At 28.0% G+C, this 25,593-nt stretch overlaps 1 protein-coding gene across 1 annotated transcript in view; it reads right to left on the reverse strand.

The window, feature by feature from the left end:
* The window catches only part of LOC142324252 (solute carrier family 35 member F3), a 101,125-nt gene that overhangs the window by 35,710 nt on the left and 39,822 nt on the right, over positions 1–25,593 (reverse strand). Inside the window, exons 9-11 of the mRNA XM_075365116.1 lie at positions 23,154–23,243; positions 20,447–20,576; positions 18,692–18,721 (exon numbers count right to left, since the gene is read on the reverse strand). Of these exons, the coding sequence (XP_075221231.1) occupies positions 18,692–18,721; positions 20,447–20,576; positions 23,154–23,243 (250 nt within the window). The remainder of the gene's footprint in view (positions 1–18,691; positions 18,722–20,446; positions 20,577–23,153; positions 23,244–25,593) is intronic.

The raw sequence follows: 25,593 nt of genomic DNA on the forward strand, positions 1-25,593 counted from the left end.
TGATGACAATAATAAACATAACAACATCAACAATCACAATCATGTCTTATTTCAGTAGCCAAATTTATAGCAACAACAAACTTACGTGTACTGAAAGATAAATTGAATTCAATGAATAAAAAAACATATTTTTAAGACAAAAAAAGTATATGTGTTTTTCTGCAATGATTGTTATATATAAATATTTTAATTTAACAAAGTAAATATACAATTAACTTCAAAATAACAAAGCTCTTAATAACAAGACATCTACATAATAAATTCTCTCCATGACATGCATGTGAAAAGGTGGTACAGATGTTTGGTGCCTGTTTTCCCATAGACAGTTTGAGGCCTGGCCAAGTCAGTTATTTTAACATTACATGCTCCTTGATACTGTCCCCCAGCCATCATCCTAATTAATGTAATATAATGAATGTTGTTATCTGGGTTCTAATTATATTTCTGAATGGGTGATCTGGAGATTGTAAAAAATTACAGGTACACTGATGACACAAACATAGGACTCATCTGCTTGTAACCTAAGTGGCAAGAGTTAATTGCAGATTTTTACATATGATAAATTTTTCAGTCCGTGACCCACAAAATTCCAAATAGGCTTTATTAAATTAAAATAATATAAATTACCGATTCATTCTTTTTTTTAACCGTTTAATATTTATCAAAAAAAACATTATAACTACTACAGCCTCTACCCTTGTAAAATTTATATGTGGGTTGTACAGAGTGTTCAAAAAGTGACGGGATCTTATGGGAAAATGAGTAAATTACAATAGTTATTGAAAGTCTATCGGCTATTTACGAAGCCACTGCAATTGTTGTTTTGATTCAGAATTCGTTTGCCTGCCGATGATTGCTAATCCTAATGTTTGCGACAATCGTTTCTCCTGCCAGTTGTGAAGTGCGCACTGTTATTCGAAAAAGGTGTGATTTGTACAAAAGGAACTTCAGCTGCTGAAATTCATCAGGAGTTGTGCCTAGTGTATGGACCTATAGTAATGAGTGAAGGAAAGGTTAGACAATGGTGTCGAGACTAAAAATGGCTGCACAAATGTGCATGACGAAGTGCAGAGTGGCAGGGCCAATATTCAGACCGACAAAATCATTGAACAAGTGAACTGAAAACTGTGATGTGATCGGCGATTGATGATTAATGCTCTGGCTGATGAATTTTCGCATGTTGGACGCACCTCTATCTACACAATTGTCACAGAAAAGCTCAGATAACACAAATTGTGTACAAGGTGGACCGAAAATGCTCACCGACCAACACAAAGAGCAAAGAATGCAGTGAACAAGTGTTTTTGTACCACTGTCGATAAGATGGAGATGATTTGTTTTCCCACATTGTTACGAGCGACGAGATGTGGATACCGTACAACAACACAGAATCAAAGCAATAGTCAATGCAGTAGCGCCATTCAAGTTACCCAAAACAAAAAAGTTTAAGTAATCTCCATACTTGAGTCAAAAAATGTTGGCTACCATTTTTTGGGATGAAAAGCGCATCATTATGATTGATTTTATGGAATGTGGATCAACAATTACGGCTGATGTGTACTGCACAATACTCACCAAACTGAAATGTGCAATCCAAAATCGATGATATGAGAAACTGTCGTCCGGCGTAATCCTACTTCACGACAGTGCGCATCCTCACACTACTCCCTTAACCAAAAAGAAGATACAAGATTTTCTTTTGGAACTTATTGACCACCCTCCATATAGTCCCAATCTTACACCTAGAAATTACTTCCTCTTCTTGCATTTGAAAAAGTGGCTTACTGGACAATGGTTTGAAAACAACGAGGAACTCAAGACTACCACTGTCAATTGGTTCAATTCCCAGGAGGCAAACTTCTATGCAGAGGGGTTAAAGAAACTGGTGCAGTGTTATGAAAAGTGCTTAGAACTGAATGGCGATTATGTAGAAAAGTGAAGTAGATTTGTAGTAACCTAAAACTGTATGTAAAAACCTTTTCTCACAATTTAATTTTTTTTAATGACCAAAAGGTCCCAATGAGTTTACTGGCAATGAGTTTTGCAGCTGCCTAAAAGAAAACATACTTCCATTATGAGTTAATTGTATTTTGTATTTAAAAGGATATTGATAGTTCCAAAGACTATTATTCTTTCTTGAGTCCTCAAACTTTACATCTGGGACATAATCTGTTCCATGCTAGGTGTCTGAATGTGTATTATTAGGTTTTTAGGGTCAGTTCACATTAAAGATATGTTCCTGTCATTAAAATTTTTCTCCATACTACTTTGTTATCACTCACATTCATCCAGCTAACACAGATTTTAAAAGTACTTCAAAAGTTTAATTTCAGTACTGCAGAGAAATTTAAGTTTTCAATAAAATATTGAGCAACATATTATTTCTATTTTTTTTCTATGAAATTCATTATGATTAATAAAATAAATTAGTTCAAAACATTTTTGTTGTTATTCATAAGTTAAAAATGTTTGATCTCAACATAAGCAAATACAGAATAACGTATCAAGCAGCTGGAAAAAATACTAAATATTTAGAATGCTGATATCAAGTAAAGAATCAATTTGAAATGTTAAGAATTCAAGTAACGAAACATTTAAGTCTAAAATAACTATAATAAATTTACCAAAACTTTTATTTATTCTATATCATACTATTTAATAATCTGTAAATATGAGCTTGTATGTATAATTTTATATAAATACACATAGCATAACAACACTATTTAAAATAATATTTTTAATTTAATTATCAAAAGCAATTAACAAGCCAGTTGTAATATAGAATATAATGTAATGAAAAACTCACCAATGTAATGAAGAATATTAATACAATTTTTTGTTACTAAATAAATAATTTTTTTTTCTTTTTTTTTTGATAATGGCATCAACTGCTTTGATCATTTTCCTCTATGAGAATGGAAATTTGTAACATGAAAATGCCATGTCTGACCAGGATTCGAACCCAGGACCTCCAGATTAAAGGCTAAGACACTATCTCTCCGTCACGGAGATTGGCAAAATAAAATATTTAAAAAAAATATTTTATGTATTTAACATACATAATTTTACACTGTAAAATCAGAATATTTATTTGTTCAACCATCCATCTGGCTGTTTACACAATACAAAAAGGTGTGGGAATTGAGCTCTAGACCTTGACATGCAGCAACAGTTGTAGCCTTATCGGAAGTTGGTAGGGATATACTTAACGTATCGCTCATACACATTTTCATAAGACTCTTCAATTCAAAAATAACTCATTTATAGCAATAATTTTTGCAAATCCACTCACTTTTCTCACTAGTCAAAATCATACCTCTTTCAAAAATTGAACAAGATATCAATCTCAATTTTCTAACTTAACTTAAACAATTGCCAATAGAATGAAATGTTGAAAAAGGTTTATGAAATCACTGTCTTTTAAAGTAGTTGTTTGTGAGGGCACAAAAAATTTTGCAAGAACTGAGAAGAGGTTGTCAAAAACAAATGAAGACATCCAAAAAAATCAATAAAACTATTCAAAGCAGCAATGCTAGACTACTAGACTGATAGCAGGCATAGTAAAGATAGGCAAGAAGATAATGAAGGAATATGTTATCTGACAATTTGAAAGCAATAAAAGTTTGCACAAAGGTGGTGCAACAAATTCTCACAGCAGAATAGAAGAAAATGCAAAAGAACATTCACCTGACATCCTGAAACAAATAGTTCTGCAACTACGCTTAACCAGAAACATAACAGCAATCAATGAATAGGACCTTAGGTAAAAAAAGGTATGAATAAATAACCCAAAATTCAAATCCATGCTCATAGGTTTCTTTGATGCCAAAAACATCATCATGACTAATCAGCCACCTCAAGATCAAACCGTTAATCAGCAATATTACATCAAGGTCCAGGTCAAGCTTCATGAAAGTGAAACAAGAAAATGACTGAATTTGTTCAATAAAAAATTCATAAATTGATTTTCAATGAATTATTTTTCATACATACCATGTAGATCAATGAATTACATGTTTGTAAAATAGTAATTACTACAACAGTTATTAAATTTTATGAATCCAAAATTAATAGAAATATGTAACCAAAAAAAGTAACTGCACTGAACAATATTTGATTGAAATTAAATAAATAGTGATTAAAATTACAATAAATAAAGAAATGTTATTCAATACCTAAACTGCAATAACTAGCAATAATCATATGAGTATAGTTAAAAAAACTCATTTTTGGATGCATTTACTATCAATTAAACATGCCTTCAATGTTTTTTTTTTTTTTTTTAATTTACTTCCTACTGATATTATAAATTGGGGCAGTCTTATTTAAATAAGAACCTCCTATAAGGTTCATTTCTGGAATATACAGTTTAATTAAATCAGTATGATAAAGCTCTTCTTTCATGTTTGATAATGATGAACTTCAGAATCATTTTAATATTACTGGCCTTGTTTCTAAAGTGGTATGTTTGTTTAAAAATGTGTCATGCATTCAAGATAAATAATTTACAATTAAAAAAAATAAATTTACATGACAGTTCATCTTTCATATGGAAAATAATTCTAAGTACTTTGTTTAAATGATGGAAATTCATTCAGTTTGGAACTTTGAGTTGATCTCTGGAATTCTACTTTAAGGAAAAAATGGGAAAGATTGGAGAATGATAATATTCAGTAAGTGAATTAGAGATAAATAAATAGATAACAATATAAGAATATACAAATTTGAGCTCATTTTATTTCAAAGATATGAATGTGATTGGACTAGTTTAAATGAAAATTAAGGTACATATTGAGAAATTTTACCAATAAATATCATCAGTAATAAGATTATTGCTTATAATTTGAAATGACTGGCTGTATCTGAACTACATATATAAGAAACAGCATTAAATCAAATGTAGGAAGATTTAAGTTATGACTATTCAGGTGAAAATATTTTTACAACTGGGATAAAGAAAATGAGTCTGACAAGTAAGAATAATTATTTGTAATTACTTCATGATAGTTACAAATAATTACTGTAGTCAGATCAAAATGAATCATCTTTCCAGAGTAATTTACAGAAAATCAGGAAAGATTTTGATCTTAATTTTATAAATTTTTAATAATACTGAGTAGTTGAGTTTCAGTACTAGGTTTTATTTACTTTTATTATAGTTTTAAATAAAAGTATAAATTATTTCATTTAAGTTTTATGATTGCTAATAATATGATTATATATTTAAAAATAAAATACACATGCTGCAGGACATTATAACTCAAGTATGCTGTCAATGCTCAATGCAACAACTATACAATGTGTATTATCTTAGTAATTTCTTAAGGTAAACTGAAAGCTTTACAAAATATCTTAATACAGAAGTCCCTGCAGGGTTGAAATCTCTGACCTATACTCTCACAAACTCTAATGTGATAGAAAAATCTTGTTATGAACATGATTTTTTTTTTTAGTGATTACCTCGTACAGTACAGCACAATTGAATCAGTTAATTGTGTCTACAACTTAAAATTATTGTTATATTTTAAATATATTTAATGTTTGTGCTACCTAATTTAAATGTGGATTTATTAAAATTAAGTTCTCAAAATTAAATATTTTTCTCTACTTCTTAATTTCATATTAAGTTATATCAATTTAAATTTATTAAAATGTCCTAAATAATTTTATAAGTACATACTTACATTAATTACCTACAAATCTACCTTTGACTATGTCAATTATCTTTTAATTACCATTTGGGTATTAATCAAGTAATAGTAAACTGTGTTTTCAGTTAACTTTTTGTGTGGAGTTCGGTGGAGTGGAGTAATAAAGAGAAAGGGCTATACAAAACAGTTATATAAATAAATATGGAAACAAGAAACTCTCAAAGATCTTTTACAAATTTTAATTACAATTTATCATTAGCAGACCTTAAGAAAATAAAATACATAGAGAAATAAATTATAATAGCAACAAACACTAATTAAAAAACAGCTTTATATAATAAATGATTTAGTATTTTTAAATATTTATTGACAAAACATTATGTTTTGTTAATTATATTATACATTTTTTTACGAATCTACTAAAAGTATTTTCAATGGCAATAATTACACTCATAATTTGTAGCTAGCTGGTGTTGTAATTTCAGCATTTGAACCAATTAAAATTAACTCTTAACTAATCCTTTGTATTAACAGTTAAATCTCTTATCAGGTGCCAACTTCAAAAAGTCAAGACAAAGAATTTTTAAAAAAATATATTTTTTTTTTCTTCACGAGGGCTGTGCAGAAAGTAACTTACATTTTGAAATGAAAAAACAACCAAATAAAAAAAAAGAAATTTTATTATATACATTTGAAAGGGAAAATTTTAAAACAATTTTTCTACTTATTCGCCATTTAAATTGAGGCACTTATCATAACGATGCACAAGCTTTTCAATTCCTTCTCTGTAGAAATCTGCTGCCTTAGATTTTTGGCACCCATCTTGCACAAAACTTGATAACCAAGCTTCCCCGATATGAAATAAATATGGAAAATTTCATGCAGTAAACTTCATGAAATTTGGGAGAAATGAAGCAGGAGTTCCATAATCGTAATGCAATGATTTTTAAAAATGTTATCATTGATTTTCATTGTCAGTTCATCAGTCACTAGGCCAACCACTGAGGTCCTCATCATGAATATTGATGCAGCCATTTTTCATGGTGGAGTGAGGCAGTGGTGAATGCACCACTGCCTCACTCCACCTTCACTCGTTATTCCATCTCCATACACCTTACAAAGTTACCGATGAATTTCAATTGGTTTGAGGTTTGTTTCCAGTAAAAACCTAATCACTGAACGCACCTCACAACTTGTGAGATTTTCTATTGAAGAACACATTTCAATAATTCACAATGAACAAAGTAAAAAAATCACAGTTCATACGCTATGACAGCTTGATGCGTACTGAGTGTAAAAACATTTTGACCCCAAGATGGCGGCTCTATCCCCACCCATCTCCATGTTAGGCACAAACATAAGTTACTTTCTAGACCGCCCTCATATATATATATATATATATTTTTTTTTTCTTTAGAATCATTTTGAAGTCAGTTTTATGTTAAAAAAAATCATTTTATATTACATTATTAGTTTTCATTTTTGTTAAAAAAACATTCAAACATAAAAAATACTGCCCATGTGAAAAAAAGACATTCATATAAAACACAAAGGAGAGAAACAACCTACATCTTGATAAAACTGAGAAAAGATAGGAGAGAAATGACGTAAATGCTAGTTACTAACCAAGAGTTAAGACTATCTGAAATGCAAGAAAATGTATTTTTGTTATAATTTTCTGTGTAATATTTAACCTAAGTTTCCTTCCTAATTGTCTTGAATTTTTTCATTAAGATACTTTGAATATTATAATCAGATGGTGCTACATGTATATTATACTATAAAATCAATATTATGGCATGATGAGGGCAAAAATATCTGAAAAAAAAAATTGTTTTCCAGACAATTTAATATTTTCTTAAAGTAAGATTTTACACAAGTTATGTGGAAATTCTTTTAAAATAACCACCACAGGAACTTCCTCTACATATTGGAAATGAATTATCCTAATTTCTCCTTGCCATTTTTTTCAAGTGACCTGAACATATGTAAAAGGTAAAAAAAAATGTATGATTGAAAAAAAATTTTCTTTTATTGAAATTGTTTAATGAAAAATATATTCTAGTATAAATGATGTATTAACTTTTTATGAATATATTAATATAACTTGATTAAAAAATGTGAAATAAATTGGAATAATTTATACTCAAGACACAATTATATAAAAAATAATTACAATAGTTTCAGAACCAAAAATTATCTGCTCATGCAAGTGTTTTAATTAGAGGAGGCTACAAGCAACGAACTGACAGCATCACACCAGTTTATGATCAGCCAGATAGTTTGAAGGAAAGTGATTGTTTCTACTATAATTTTGCATATATAAGATTTTTGTTTACTTGGATTTCATACCACTACCATCTCTTTGGATAGTTTATCGCTCTGGTTTGGATGGAGTTCTCATTCAGAACAGAGTAGAGTGCTGTAGAACTCTATAATGTATACTAATAATGAAGCTGCAACTTTAAATGAAACTTAGAAAGAGATCCAAGGATATTCACAAAAATAGATTATATAACAACATATTTTGTAATTATAATAAATTAATTTGTATCTAATCAAGCTTAACTTAAGGCAAAAATCCTTTGATATTTATGTAAACTACATTACTTAATCTAATATGTTAAAATAGTTTGTTTTTTTTGTTCTACATGCACAAAATATTCAGCCTTTGATAGGTAAGTGACTGAACAAAATATAATTAATTTGAATACTTTCATTAGCTATAAAATGGTAAGTGATGAATAACAGTTTTGCTTCACGGAAGTTTGAGCCTATTTTCAATGGCCCTTTAGAATTTTGAGGAAAGGGAAATTACTATAGTATATACATTTGGGTTGGACAATAAAGATTCCCTGATCAGTGACCAAGCTGTTCCCATTCTGGGTAAGATGATGATGGTATTGGTTAATTGAAACTAGAGCTATTTTATTAGCCGTTATGTAGTATAATCCTTGAGATTAAAAAAAATAATTAAATGGAATAACCTACAGAAAAACTTATTTAATTTATTTTTTTAATATTTTTATTCTTTAATGAAAGATTGTATGTTTTTAAAATAATAAAACAATTACAAAATTAACTCTATTATAAGGAAGCAAAACTGCTGCATTGCATTTGTACTGTGCTCATTTTGCAACGTAAGATATCAAGCAATCTGTTGAACTATTTCTTTTACAACCTTTTAATATAAAAATACAGACTTCTATTCATTTTTTCATGTAGAGCACAAATTGAGCACTCCAAGTGTATTCCTCCAAGTGTTCTTCATCAAATTAAGAACAAATTAAAAAACTAAATTAAAACAAATTAAATAGATTATATATTTTGCAATCAGAAACATTTTATTTTTAACACATATTTTTGTAGTCAATATTGTTATATGCTGAATAAAATGTTTCAAGATCCATTTTTTGTTATTATAACTTCTGAGAAGCAAACCTTAAGCTGAATGTAATCCATGTACAAGTGCTTATGCTTTTCTATACATCTTTTTAGATGTGAAAAATGTTTCTCCTGCCTAAAATGGTGCTTTTCAACAATATTTTTTCAAAAGGTCAAATAATCAACAAAGAATTTTATTTGTTGGTATGCGACAGCTTTAGAAAAATAATGAGAATAAAGCAGCTGAGATGTAAGCAAGAAATTCATGGATATCTTACAATGACAGTGAAAACCTACCCCCTTAACAATTTTTTGATAAAACAGTAAAATATTGTCTCTCATCACCCTATTCTTCCAACTTGTATAATATAAATTTTTTGTTTAAAAAAAAGAAAATTGGCCTTGAAAGGCCACCATTTTCAAGTAATATAAAAGTTTAAGGAAAGTTTACTAAGAAATCTACACAAACAGAATTCCAAGAATCATTTTAATAGTGAAAAAAACATTGAAGTACTGTTATCAAACAATTTTTTTAATCTTTCTTGTTTCTTTATGTATAGCCCTAAAATATAAAATACTAGAAAGACTTTAGAAGACAGTAAATAAAATTTTCAAGTTAGAATAACACATGATTTCAAATTATTTTATGAAGAGATTTAATATAATAGCATAGCAGTGTAAATACTCTTTGTCAATAATAACAATAGTTGTAACAGTTATATAATACTACCCAAATATTTAAAATATATCATACTGAGTGTTAAAAATACATTATTTGTGAATAAATAAATAAACTCTGATCTAAGCAAATAATTTATTTACATTTAAAAATAAAAAAAAATTTTAAAGTGATTTTAAATTAGCAAAAGCTATGTGAATTAACGCAAAGCGTGTAATGTTGTTCACAACACATTAATGTATAATTTTACAAAAGCAAATAAAAGAAAACTAGATAAGTTGATTTATAAAATCTAATCTCTATAATGCAATATTACATAAATTAATAAAATTTTAACACGTTATCCCACTGGCACACATTAGAAAGAAAACCCTTCCTTATCTCCAAAAATCCTTTAATTACATAAAAACAATAATTTAATTAGTATTAAACAGAAATTTTTTGTAATGATTAAAAAATAACCTATATTTTTTAATCATTACAAAAAATTTGTAAAATTTCAACCACTAAAGTACACAATTTGCAATTTTAAGGTTCAGTGTTTTGTTGTTTTCCCCACAGAATTATCCAAATATTTTTATTTTTGGATGTTCTCTTCATTCAGATATTTACAGATGCAAAATCATTTTATCATATCGATAGGAAAGAAAATGAAACAGCTAGTTAGAAATTACATATTCATTTTATTTTTTTTAATTTTTTGTGTGAATTACACAGAAGTTTTGAAGCTTGTATGTGGAATATGGAAATGGAATTTTGTAGCATATGAAAAACACCGTGGCTGACTGGGATTCAAAACCAGGATCTCTGGATGAAAGGCCAAGATGCTAAAGATGCTACCCCTCTACCATGGAAATCAGTGGAGTAGCAATGCAACTTTTAGTTTTTAGATAAAAATCACTTAGCCAAATAATTTCTGAAATTAAGTGAAAACAGATATTTCATAGGCAGACATAATTTCTTATACAGTTGGTGTTTCTATGCACCTGGTTCAAACACAGAATAAATGTATTGCTATATTTATTTTTATCCAAGTTGTATAAATTAAATTGAATAAACATTCAATTCTTTTCCATTGAAATCTGAAAATCTTTACCAATAAATGCCTTTTTCAATTCCCCTCTTTGATTTTTCCATGAATACGTATTTTAAATTAATAAAACAACTACATCATATATTTTCTTAAAGTTTATAATCCCAACTTATTAGAAACAGATTTCTGAACACTAAAATTATATTGAGTTAGAAAGCCAATGAAAGTTAAAATGGAGCAAAAATGAAATTTAGTACTTCTTTAATTACTCGGTAATAAATGAAAGTATCAACCTGACTTTTGTTATGTGTAATCTTCATTTGAATATCTAACGACCAATTTCTAGATTTTTGAAATTCCAAGTTTAATAGGTTAAATGGATTTTGATTTTTTTTTAAACCTGGCTATTTTTTTTTTTTTTTTTTTTTTTTTGATAACAAAATGAGGATATCAACTTGATTTTTGGAGTGTGTAATTTTCATGTAAATATCTAAAGACCAATTTCTAGATTTCTCAAAATTTAAGGGATGAAGAAAGGTAAAAAATATTTAAACAATGCTTGCAAATTTTACCCATTACTGACTATGCTACACGAGATATTCACTAAAATGGGGCTGCAAATACTCTTCAGTTAAATACCTAAAAACCATTTTCAGGATTTTTTTCCATTTTGATTTTTTTAAGTGGTGCGACAGTGTACAGCACGACAGCTCAACCAAGCCACTGTTACTGTATGTACGGTACAACTGGCTGCATCTGTCTTCCGTTACAATGACTACAAAACATAAAATAAAGGTAATTAAAAAAAAAGAAGAGAAATGAAATACAGTCACTTCCTAGGAGTGTTTGATGAGTATGATAAGAACCGAGAAAAAAATATTTTTACCCATAGAAGTATGGGTAACCAATTATAACTAATATTTTTAAGTTGGTGGCAACTGTTTTGAGACCCACATTCTTAGATCACTCAAAGTTAAGGTCTGTGCGAACCAAACTGTTTTTATTTATTATTGTTATTCTCACAAGCATGAGTTTAATGAATCCTCTGACTAAGGCTAAGCATCACTAATGAAGAACATGCTAAGACATTAGCATGACTAATGAATCAATCCCCAGAGCTCTCTGGCTAGGCAGGAAGAGCGAGTGATGCAACCCCAAATTTACTGTTTTGATTTATAAACTTAAATTTTGTAAAAACTGTACATTTATGATCTTTTTAAGTGCCATAGTTAAATAATCTTTCATAATGACAGTTTTTAATAACCTTTTAATTTATAGTGGTCTATATTCATTCCTCTCTGAAGTATTATATCATCTCTTGGTGCTCCCTTAAAAAGTCAGGATGAGTTTCAAGACACAAATGCGCTGTCAGATCACAGATTGGGATCACAGATCCCATAAATATGAAAAATCTAGACCATATTTAGAAAATTAAGAATATTAACTTACACTTGTGTTAATTTCTATGAATGTTCAATCTTTGCTAAAAACAATAGTCAACTATTCTTTAAAAAAATACAATATCCATTTTTATCAAACATAAAAAAGAATTGTTTTTATACACTCAATACAATACTTTGGCTTACAAGAAAAGTCCTTATTTTAGTTCTATTGTGACTTTTAATAAACTACTGAACCTTGTGGAAGCGTTCCGACCATTTTTTTTTCAAATACAATTAAAAGATTTTCTTTTACAAAAACAATAGTATTTTATTAATGAATAATTAAATAATTTTTAAATAAGCCCTGAATTTTATGCATGCATGTATACAAATACGTGATCAAATAATTTTCATTGTCTTCTGAATTGTGATTTATTTTGTAGTTATTTTTATACTAATAATCTTCATATATTTACTTTAATACTATTTCTTTTTTTTTTATTTGCTTAAATTTTAAATAATTAACATGGACTTTAATCAGATCTAGTTTTAATTTTATAATTAATTTGTATTATCTCAACATATACAATGCTCTGAAAAAGGTTTTACTGCAGTTTCCCTTGACCATCCAGGTGAATATTGGGCCAGTTGTTTTTTTTATTCAGGAGTAGCATATCTATCTATTCCTAAATAAGTTAAAATAATAATATATTACTGAACATGTTATGTAGACCAAAATATATACAAGGCATGATGTATATAATTGATTTCTTGGATTGGGAATATTTAACTACAAAAACTTGATAAAGACCAAACCTTATATTTGGAAAAGGAGGGGAAAACCTAATGACTGTTTCTTATATAAACAAACATTTCTCTTCTCCTTTTGACTTGCATATATACAAGCATGCATGTACATATATACTCACTCTCTCTCTCTCTTTCTCACACACATGCGTGCACAAAATACCCTTAAAATCTGACTCACACTCTTTTAATTAATCTGTTTCTCAAGACATAAAATCAAAAAATCATGGAATGAATTCACAGTTCATGAAAGATATTCTTTTTTATGTATTTTAAAATGGAAAAAAAATACTCAATTTAGTAACATTACTTACAAATCCTCAACTCTTTTGAAAATATTCCATCTTCTTTACCGACATATATAAGGCAGATGATATCAATATAGGTGAAGTAGTTATAGTTGTGACATTTTCAAACAACACAAAAGCATCTGAACAACTATCAATTGCTGCAATGATATCTAAAATCTAAAACCATTTTTTAATCCATCTCCATCTGATTAAAAAATCTGAAGAATTTTAATAAATAAAGTTTCATCATAAAAATAAACTAACAAGTGACATGAATACAATCCAGTCAAATATCTAATAAAAATATGCAAATAGAAAAACAAACAAAACATTTTTTTTTTACTTTTCAGTTATCATGAAGCCTCTTCCTCATTAATATTAACTTGTTATGTTAGAGGATAAATGCATTTCAGATTATAATAATAGAAAAAATGATTTCTTCTACATTCTTGTCATAATAATTTATGAACAAAAACGTCAAGAAGTGAATAAATGATTATATATAAATATCACTGTCAGGTGAAAAGGTAATAAATGAGTTAATGAATCATCATGGTAGTATTTTCTTTTATTATCTTAACATTATAGCACTTCTTCAGCTTCACTGAGTGACAAGTAGCAAGTTGGTGATAAAATTAAATTACAAAGAAATATTATAAGAAAAAAAAATTATTTCTCTAAACTCTGAAAAGCAAATATTTAGAACAAAGTACACACTTAAATATTTTTCCCCAAATTTAGTTCTAGTCATTCAAACAAATTAAAAAATATCCCTCCCAAAATGTATAATGTACTTTGAACCACAAAAGATGCATCTGGAATCTTCTGTACTAAAAAGCAGTATGTATACCAAAAGGGAAATAAGAAATCTTTTTCTTATCTAAAAAAAACATTTGTTTAGATATTATTTTCAGATATTAAACATCATAATATTACGTAAAGAAAAGTGAATATAAGTATGTTTAAATAATAGTATTGTTCAATTTTTGAACAATCATAATTTAGATAAAATATTATTTAAATAAATGTATGTTTTCAGTGTGAATAAATTTAATGCGAGTTAAATGTGTGAATAAGAAAAATGATTAAAAAAAATTAATAAATTAACAGAAAAATTAACAAATACATGCTCTATATTTCACATGCAAGTAAGCCGTAAAATTACAAAACAATAAAACTAAAATTTATAAAATGTTTACAAATAAAACGTGCAGTGTTCATCATTCATAAAATCTAAGTAAGATATTATCTTTTTTTTTTATATAAACCAAAAAGAGTTGTTTTCAATTAAGTACAGTATTACTAGTTGAATTCTTATATTACTAGGTACTGGTAATTTAAACATTATATCCCACTGGAACATTGTTAATCTAACAACAGGTAGGTATTTCATATTTTCAATTGTTGCAAAACAAGGCTGTACTTAATTAACAGTTGTATGGAAAGACTTTTAGGGTAGCAATTAAACCACCATAGTTGATTCCATCATCCCAGTAACAGCATAAAGCACAAAATTAATCTTTCTGCGAAACAATTTGAATGAAACATCAGCATTATATTTTAACTACACAATACTAGTTAGTTTTAATTTGCTGCTACTGGTAATCCATTAATATAAAAGAACTTGGAACACATTTCATGGCACTGCTTTTACAAAAGAATAAATAAATTTTCTCTTTTCAAAAAATTCTATCAATACTAATTTTTAATAAATATACAGCACATTAAAATATAAATATGTATTTTAATGAGTAAATATAAATATTTTAATAAAATAATATATTTTACTGGCAAGAACATCAATTTTATTTGATTGTGGGAGCCAATATTTCACCTCTCTTTCTAACTCATGTTTTTATTTATGTCTTAATACATATTGATTTATATTACCAATATATACACAATTTTCAAATACTTACATTTATATGCTTTAGTTTAGTTTGTTACACAAATGATATATATACATTATGTTTGCAAAATCAGGTAGCAAATGTGCCACATTATTTGAATGGTTGTTTGCAGTTTACATAAATACTTCTCATGATTTTCATCCAGTCACAGTACACACATATATATATATATATATGTGTGTGTGTGTGTGTGTGTGTATAGGAAAGACAGATTGAGTACTGAGTTTGTGAACCAGGACATTTTAGAGTATGGGAGTGACTTTTATTCAATAAATTGTGTACATAAATTTCAACACAAATCAAAGAACGTTCAACGTTACTAACTTTAAATCAAATGAAGATTAATTAAAATTGGCCTAGCAACAACTGGAAACTATTTTTCATCTATTGAAGTGATCTTCATTTGGTTTTATGAGAAACTAAAAAGAGACAGATGGGCTACTAAATTAATTCATTTTTATTGGATAGATTTTTTGTAGTTATACAATTTTCTTTCAGTGGTTGATTGGTCTGTGCTGTACTTGCATGATGATGTAAATGAAGCCAATATGTTATTATGAGATTTTTTATACAGTTACAGAAACCTTATAAGTCATATACACTCATAGTTAAAACAACTCTTATGAAATTTTTAAAAAAGATGTAGTTGTGTAGTGAATATTATTTCATCGCAACTGAATATTATGGTGACTATGTTAAAAATTTATTATTACATAACTTTAATTGTTGTTAATGCTGAAAATTTAACTGAAACATAGAATCAGTTCTAGACTATTTGTAAATTATGATATAAGTTACGGATGGGGCCTGGTAAGTATGCCTCGGCAGGGGGTGATGTGAGAGAAGAAAAAACGTGGTTGTGTCATATTGTTAGCTATAGCTAGTGCTTATCCTGTCATAGTAAAGCTTACTAGTACTACCCTAGCCGAAAAATTCTGCACTAGTCATCTGTGTAATATAGGAAGTACGATTGTTCATAAACCGGCTTCTTGAAGTTTTCCTTTCTGCAATCAAAACTGTTTTTATTTCTTTGTCACAAATTATTAATAATCCTACTGTTTTTCATTTTTAGTTTCTTCATTTTTGGTTGTGTCTGTGAATTAATCATGAAATAATACATGTTATTTTTGCAGATTAAATTACGTTTTGTTATATGTAGTTAAGCACATTTTAGTACTGTTAGATCAAGTCAAAAATGGCTTAAAACAAAGTAAATAATTTACAGTGAAGGATGGTAATTAATTAAGACACGTTATTGAAAAGTATGACTTTAAGGCAAAATCAAACGCTTATGCATATCCTGTGTCACGAGCGACTAAACACGCTGCTTACTACACTGGAAAATCAGAGATGTTTATTGTGAAAATTGAACAAGAAGTGGAGAATAAGAAACAGCTAGAAAAAATTTGGAGACTTCACAATACAGATTATCTACATCAGGGAAAAACTTAAAGCGAAAAGTGGAGATAAAAATATAATAAGGATTGATGATTTTGATAAAAACATAATATTACAGATAATCTAAGATTTTATGTTGATAAACAAATTGTTCCGACTATTCCAAAGTTACTGCTGGTAATGAAACAAAGAATACACTTTCCTTAGGCTCGAAAATTGCTGTTGAGACTAATAAAAGGAATGGGACTTAAAGAGAGGAAATGCCAAAATAAAAGAAAGATATTAATGGAAAGGCCAGATAATATTTTCTTGCATTACATGTATTTGGTAAATATGAAAGCCTTGAGAAAAATTGGGAAAAAGATATTTTACTTGGACATGATGCGAACTAATAGCAATTTAACATTTCAAAAATGTTGACAGTCTGACAATTTTTTTGGAGTTGCAGACAACTGGAGCGCGGCTAATTGTTTAATATATTACATACAGGAAGTGGGATTTGTTGTTAGTGCCAAATTGGTATATAAATTTGGAAAAACTAGTGGAGATAATCATAGGATATGAATTATAATAACTTTGAGAAATGGTTGAGAGAAAAATTGTTATCAAATTTTTCTGATTAATCGATCATTGTAATGGGTAATGTCTATGATGGAATTGTATCATTCCGTCTTGGCAGAAAAAGTACCATCAAAAAACTCAGTTAAATTAGAAATAGTAAACTAGTTGCTGGGAAAAGAAGTAGAGTGTGATTTATCAGTGAGAAAGGAACAGCTTATTCAGTTACTACAGTAACCAAAGGAAAAAGTTTACAAAATCGATGTCTATCTATCTAGTTCAGGTTATGAAGTTGTAAGACTACCTCCATATTTACGTGAACTTAATCCAATCGAACTAGCTTAAGCTAATGTAAAACGCTTTCTGAGAGAAAATAATTGTGGTAACTTAAATCCAGATAATTTAAAGAAAAACAACATAGGCATCAAAACAGTAATTCCAAGTAACTGGAAAAGTTGCTGTTTAAAAGTAACAAAACTGGAGGAAGAATACTGGGCTAAAGTCAGAATTGTTTCGGATGTCATTGATAAGTTTATTATATCCACCGGTGTGGTAGATGATTCTTCAACAGACTCTGAATCTGATACTGACAATAGACACTTGTGAAGAACTGGTCATACAACTCTTATAAGAGTAAGTACTATTAAAAATATTTGTTCTCTTTTTAGTAAATGTAAAGTAGGATAATTTAAATCTAACATGTTAATCTATAATCATTCAAAAAATATTATTATTAGAGAAAATTTATTATTGTCATTACATTCAGTAAGTAGTGCAATAAAATACAAATAATTAATTTTGTTAGAAGAACAAATTTTGCACTTAAGATAGTAGTGGGCAGTTTGCATTTTAGTAGTAAGAATATCTTATTGAACAACATTTTAGAACCACCCATTTCTCTCTCCCTCTCGCACAACAGATTTCTTGCAGAGGCACATGAACAATTCCAGTACAGATATTCAAGAATACAAAAATTTTATGGCTCCATCATTTTATGTGGTTTTTTCCTATGTTGTTTATGTAGACAACAAAAACATCAATTTTTCCTGTTAAAATGCCATGTAAAGTCTTCAAAACCCTTAACCATGTGCATTCACATAAAATTAAATCCATCAACAAAACCATGAACAGTAAGGTACAACTGTATTTATATATTACAATCAAAAATTATTTTTATGTTTTTTTGCTAGAGTACCTACATTTTAGACAATTTATTATAGAAATTTCAATTTTTGTAGATAAAACATAAGGTACAAATCTATAATAACTCTGAATATCATAAAAATTATTATTATTAATTAATATTATTAGAGAAACGTAACAAATGAAACCATTTTAAAATGAAATTAATATAAAGATAATAATATTAGTGTTACTAAAAAGAATTCATTTAATCCTTCTTGTATAAACAAGAAACTTTTAAATTAACTATTAATGTACAAGTTACTGAAATAAATCGGTGAACGCATTAATTCATTCATTCAATAAAAAAATCATGCTTTGAAGTTATACTTGCACAAGCAGTGATAATTCATTAAATTAGAATAAATAACTTTCGTTCATGCAAAAAAATCTTACTTATAGTCATATTAAACTTACCTAGCACTATGGCTCAATAAGATTATGTTTCTGCAATAACAATAATGATTATTATTATAACATGAACAATGATTAATTGTATGTATTATATTTATCCATGTATATTCATAGAAAATTTATAAAAATACAACACAAAATTCTTTATAATAATTATTAATTTGGCTGACCAAAAGGAATTCTTTGTGATATAACTCCTACCTTGGTAATTCTCACTGATATGTTTTTCTAAGAATAAAATACAAACAGAACAAATTAAAAATTGTAAAAAACTCTTAAGAATTTATTGAAGGGAAGATTGGCATTGATCTGTCATGTTAGAAAATAATAAAACAATTCTTTACTGGTATAATCTTTTTTATTTTTACCTTACTTTCATGATCACTTGCTGTAAAAAATTTCATGTTAACGTCTATAGAAAAAGTTTTAAACGATGAATTATTTAGAACTGATAACAATTGGGAACTATTATTTTTGTTTTGTATTAATATCCAGCAAAACAGATGTGGAGAAAGCACATAATAGGATACTAAAAACCAGCATTGCCACTTTGTTTGCTAGTTATCCCAAAGTATTCACGAGTGACTTGTAGAACAAATTACTAGACCTGTAAGTCAACTGCAACTAGCTTTTCATCACTACAACCATTTCATCCCAAGAACAGGAAAATATTTTACTGATATCTGATGCCATGATGATAAATAATGCCAGTTATCCCTAACAGTCTTTGTAATCGTCAGACTTGTAATTCTGATTAGTCTAAAACTGAATCTGAAGGTAAAGACCAAATATAAATAACATAAAAATAGCACTATTGAATCCAGAAAAACTTTATCATTTTACATAACATTCATAACGGTAAAGAGCTTAAATAAAATTTAAATCAGGTGTGTAATGTTTATTTTCTTCACACTCTGTACAAATAAAATTAAATCAACATAATACTAAAATAAAACATGATAAATATAATTAAATATTTTATAATAGCAAGTTAATAAATCATAAAACTTAACAATAAATAGAATCTCACTTACAGCAACTCATTCTTATAAAGAAGCCCCAAACTCAACATTATAAATTATAAATATTAGATAATTAAATAATATAACAATTATTCATTAACAATAATTAAATACGTTTAAATACCAGTTATTGGATTAAATTAATTCAATAACAATTTATTTGTAATGCATGTAGAAAACACTAATTCAAACTCAAAATTACTTCCTGTAATCTCTTTATGTACACTATAACTATTTATTTATCTACTATTTATTTTACAATTTGTTTGTAACTATTTACTTTTTTTAATTTAATTATTTTTAAATTAGGTTGGTTATTTAACATGTATCAATGTTAAGTTTTCTTCGGGATAGTGATTTAAGTTTAGTAATAATACCCCAGCGATATTTACAATCTAGGCTTCAGTGCTTAGATATACTGTTATAGGTACAGTTACAGGAAGGTTTTCCCCCTTAAAAGAAAGCAACACAATATAAAAACTAGTCCTAACAGAAGTCAATACAAAACTTGATTATAACTATAAAACTTTGATCGTAAATTATTAATAAATGAACATGGAACATGGCCCAACAAAAATGATTAACATATATGTACAATAAATTTACTAAAAAGTAAACCAGATAGGCAAAACTAATTTTATTCTACAAAAATATAATTTTTAAAACATAGAATCAAACTTAACAAAGGAACTAATATTATAAAAAAAAATCAACATCTCCTACAACACATACATACCTGAGCAATCGTGTTATATAGTCTGGCCAATTATTAGGAAACATAACTAAAAAGAATCCAACAGATATTAATATAATTCCAGCCAATTTCATTCCAGCAAAATGAGCACCATATAAAACAACATCTAATGCTGGAAAAAAGAGATATGTTATGTTACCTATTACATCTTAAGAGTTTAATAACTTGAGTTAACAGGCACTTTTTTTTGAGTGAGCATTAAAAATTATGACAATAAAATAGTCGTTTTCTAAGATGAAATAGGTTTTAATTAAAATTACATATAGATTTATTTTCTTCACAGCATATAAAGTAGTATAAATTTCCATAATGGTATTAGTAAACTTACAGAGACTCGAAGTAAAGCTCCGACATTTGAGTTTCTAGATCTTTTCCAAGTTTTATTGAGAGATCAACTCCTAACCTCTTCCTTCCTTGTCACTATTGGACAGTCATCCCCATCCACCTATTAGATCATTAACCACTTGCTCTTTACAGAGCTTACTTATTAATAGCATTTGCTATGATAAATAAAATGAAATCTAATTAAAAATTTAACTGAATTATAAATAAGTGGTTGGACTATCCTAGAAATATCAGGATCATTTACGACAAATATTATTTTCATAGAAAAAAAACCTGCACTCGTTAATGATGAGAAATAGATTAAGATTTTAGGAGAAATAACTAACCTGAATTTACTGATAAACACATTAGCTATTTATGTAGATTTTTAAGTAAATGTTAGATAGGAAACAGAGAGTCGCTGGACAATCCTGCACTACTTCACTAGGGACAAACAAAAATGCAATATCTGTCAACAACCAAAAAATGCCATCATGGAAACACAGATATAAGAACAAGGATTACAGCTAATACTGTTCCTATGTTATCTAAGAACAGAAAGGATGAAGGATACAAAATGTTATAAAGTACAGAAAGAGGTCAAGCGATCCACAGATGGACTTCTGATTAGGGAATTGTCAGGATAATTTACTGTCTTGCTCAGAACCAATTTTTTTTAATACTGCTAGTTAACCCTTACTGATTTCAGGAATGTTGCAGGTGTCTGTGAAATGAAGAATAAAAACAAAACAAATTATCTAAATAAAAATATTATATTAACATAATTACAATAATGTAGCTCACAATAGTTTATATGGCTAATGTGAAATAACATAAATTCCAATTAATTTTGGAAAATCATTCTGCTTATGACTTATCTAAATTAAGAAGGTGATGGACATTTATAACCAAATATAGTGAAGGAGGAAATAATAGGAGTCTGTTGGTTGATCAGTAAATAGTTGCCATGATGCTATACTATGGTTGCTGCTATCAAATACACACTTTAAAACTAGAAGGATAACGTTTAATGTCCTTCAAGTATACAACAAAGAACTAATGTAATTATTAACATTGTTTTTCCAGTAAAGTACCTTTTCTTTATTTTGTTACTATTCATTCCCTGTCATTATTGAGGAAGTGGTTTGTCAAATGCTTTGGGTGGAGCGTACCATCATATGGGCATGATGCAATTGGTATGAACAAAGGAAGAAAAGTACTTAGATAGTTTTGAAATACGAGCATAGAGAAATTAAAGAACATGAGATGGATGAACAAAATGAGAAATGAGGAAGAACTAAGAATAGGAGAGGATCAGAATTTGATGAAGATGCAGCTTAGAGATATTCTATATAGAAATTATATTTAGCAAAGGATCACAGAGAGAAATGTAGAAAGAAGTAAAGGAACAGGAAGGATTTGTAAGACATTTGGAAAGAAAGAGGCTATAAAGAAAAGAGGTAAGATGTTCAGAAGCAAAAAGTAGTAGAATATTTAGCTACGTGCTTAATTAGAAACTGAAAAAAAAAGAAGAAATTGGAAGTCTTCAGTTGCAAGGCTTACAAGGAATCAAAAGTTGCAAGGTTGGTCATTTTAGCTTCTGCATCCATTTTGGATTATAAATAGATTCCCAAAGGTTGCAGGGTGAAAATCTAATGACACATTTTCTAGTCAAAAACTGTTTGAGAGAAAAGTAAAGTGTGGAGGTGCATTGTCTTCATAGAGTATCCACTTCCCATTTTTGAACAAATTCAACCGTATTATTCTACTAACAAATTCTTGCAGTCTACTTGTCAATCTTTATCGTGTCTGCTACCATTTTAATGCTAAGGCATTATTTATTTCATATGATTTCATTAATTTTCTAAATTTTTCATCTGTTTCTCAAGTATCAAGTAATCAAACGTTCAGTGCATGAGCATTGGACTTCTATGCTTGTCTGCATCTTCTTCTTGATCTCAACTAAATGGTATTAAATATTTAAACACAGTCGGCAATCATTTTCACAAATGTTTTCAAGATTTTAAAACATTCCATTGGAAATCTTTTAAGTTTTTGAGGAAATTGAGATTGACATGCGTTTAATTTTTAAACAAGACATGATTTCATTCACAGCATGAAAAGAGCTATGAAACCGCTGCTGTGGATGAACAACTTAAGCTACTACCTTTTAAAACAAATCTTATGCAAACCTATGATAGTTACACAATAAGAATACCCCTCTAATGTCTGATAAGATGAATAAAACTTGCACCACACACCTAGTCATGGAACTTAAATGTCAAACCTCATGCTAACAGAAATACATAACAAATTCATTCACACACAAACATAATATAAAGTATTCAAAAACTCCTTTACTTACCTGCAGACACAGGAACAGCAGTAATTAGTCCAAGTGTAATAAATAGATCATAAGTGAGAGCAACACTAAAGTTACCCAACAGGTTTGCCACTATAATAAGATTGCAAATAATTAACTAAAAATATAATAGCTTCTAACTCAAAAGTGCAGTAAAAATTTACAGAATAGAAAGTAATTGCGGTTTTTAATACTAAGACAGAATTAGAATTAGTAATTTATACAATCATCATTCTATCAGTTTATAACGACAACCACCATAATCACGTGGATTATTATACTCTCTGGATTTCTGGGAGTTTTTCAATGATAATCATAAGTGGTACTTATTTTCACTAGTTCCAGAGTTATAGAGAAATAAAATTTTAATTAATGAAATATTTGTATCTTAGGGGAAGGCACATTGGTTCAAATCAGTCTTCAACTCATTTTCTTTTTAATTTTTTTTAAAATTCAAATATATTCATTTATTAATAATTATTAATGTCTCATTGTAAAAAAAATTTGTGATGAACAATAATTCAATAACAAAAAAAAATATCAGAAGTTTTAATGAAATAAAATTTTATGTACTTTTCATTTTAAAAAAATGTGTAAATGTAATTTAATAGGCGTACAAGGAAGTCATGTGTTGTCCACATCAGATTTTTAATATTACATATGATGATAATGATTTTCAAAACATTCACTAGACTTCTTTTTAGATTTATCAAAAGGTCTTGACGTGGTTGAGCACTCAAAACTACATATGGAATTAAAGGATATTTTTGAAACTTATCACATATCATATTTAAGAATAGGCAGCATTATACCAAAATAACTTTCAACCTTAATTTTTAAGAAAAATTATTATGGTTTAATTTTTAGAATTAGAGTTAATATAAAGGGACAAGGAATAACTATGTTAAGACACTAATTTTTTGTAAAAATTAAAGGATAGCTTTGAAAGTTAGGAAAATTAAAAGAATAACTTTGAAACTTCCACCATCATATATAAGAAAAGGCAGCATTACACTGAAATTACTTTCACCCATAATAATTTTATTTAAATAATTAGTTCAAAGTTAATATGAAAAAATATAGGATGCAGTAGTTAATTCTGGATCCACTGTTCTTTTTATTCTATGTTAATGACATTCTGGGGATCAATAGATGGCACTTAATTTAATTTCTTATGCTGTTGGTAGATCAATTTTGACGTAGATGAAATTATTGACAATCTACATTACATAAGGTATTTTTAATTATTTACTAAAATATTGTTGAAATAAATTTATTAACATCATCAATCCTTTAAGAATTAAATGCGTTGAATCTAAAAATAATAAAGTTGTAATAAAAGATTCATCTTGCCCAAATGACAACAAAAATACTGGGAACTTATGCACTTAAGTGTGTTCCTGTGATAATCACATAGAATACATATTAAAATAATTAACCTATACTATTAAATTGTTTTTTCAAATGGTCATTTAATGACATACATTTCAAACACTGCACTTGTGGTATGGAATTAAACTTTTGTGATGATTTTAATTTCTTATAGCCCAATACACAAAGTAAAGAAAAAAAGTACTAAAATTATTTTTTGACTATAGATATCAGAATTGGAAAAAATATTATTTGAACATTCCATCATGATTATATAGAAGTATTTATGTTAACAAAAAATTTTCATTTTAAAATATATGGGTCATATTGGAAAAAATCCATGAAAAAGAAAATAAAAATACTTTTTCTTCTGAATTAGAGTCAATAAAAACGGGCAAAGAATAATTTGTAAGTTAAGAGAGTAATTTTTTATAAAAATTGTCAAATATAGGAAAAGAAAGATTATAAGGTGCGAGGATAGATGTGCAACCCAAAAGTTGTAAAACATTAGTCAGTAGAACATAAGATGTAAAATAACAGCTATAAGCACAATAATTGATGATCTAAAGAAGACTACATATAACTGTATACACATATTTGATAAAAGGAGAAATATAGTAGTTCATGTAGATAGGCCCCTGAATGGATTTAAGAGAAAAAAAGATGTAGATAATCTCCCAAAGTGGTAATAGAGAGAAGGATGAAAATTATGATTCTTGTAGTTACAGAACAGAAGAGTGTGGTGTTTGGGACATGAAAGGTGGTGATCTATACAAAGGTAAAAACCCACCAAGGAAAAAATATTCAGTTTCATTTTTTTAATGGTGACTTAAAGAGAAATCCCAGAATATGTTGTCATATAATACAATATACACAGTTGCCTAATTATTACTTTGTTGATGCCCGTATGCATCTCCTCCTTTTTTTCTATACAGCTGTCTTCTACCACACATCTAGTCTTTGTAGAACACATTATACCTGTTCTTTGCATCTGTTCAAAGTTAACTTCATCCATGTTACTAATTAATTTTAAATCCATTGAATAAAATATTCTTTGTTCTTCCTCCTTTAT

This window comes from Lycorma delicatula, chromosome 1 (assembly GCF_047948215.1).
Source record: "Lycorma delicatula isolate Av1 chromosome 1, ASM4794821v1, whole genome shotgun sequence".
Taxonomy (NCBI): Eukaryota; Metazoa; Arthropoda; class Insecta; order Hemiptera; family Fulgoridae; genus Lycorma; species Lycorma delicatula.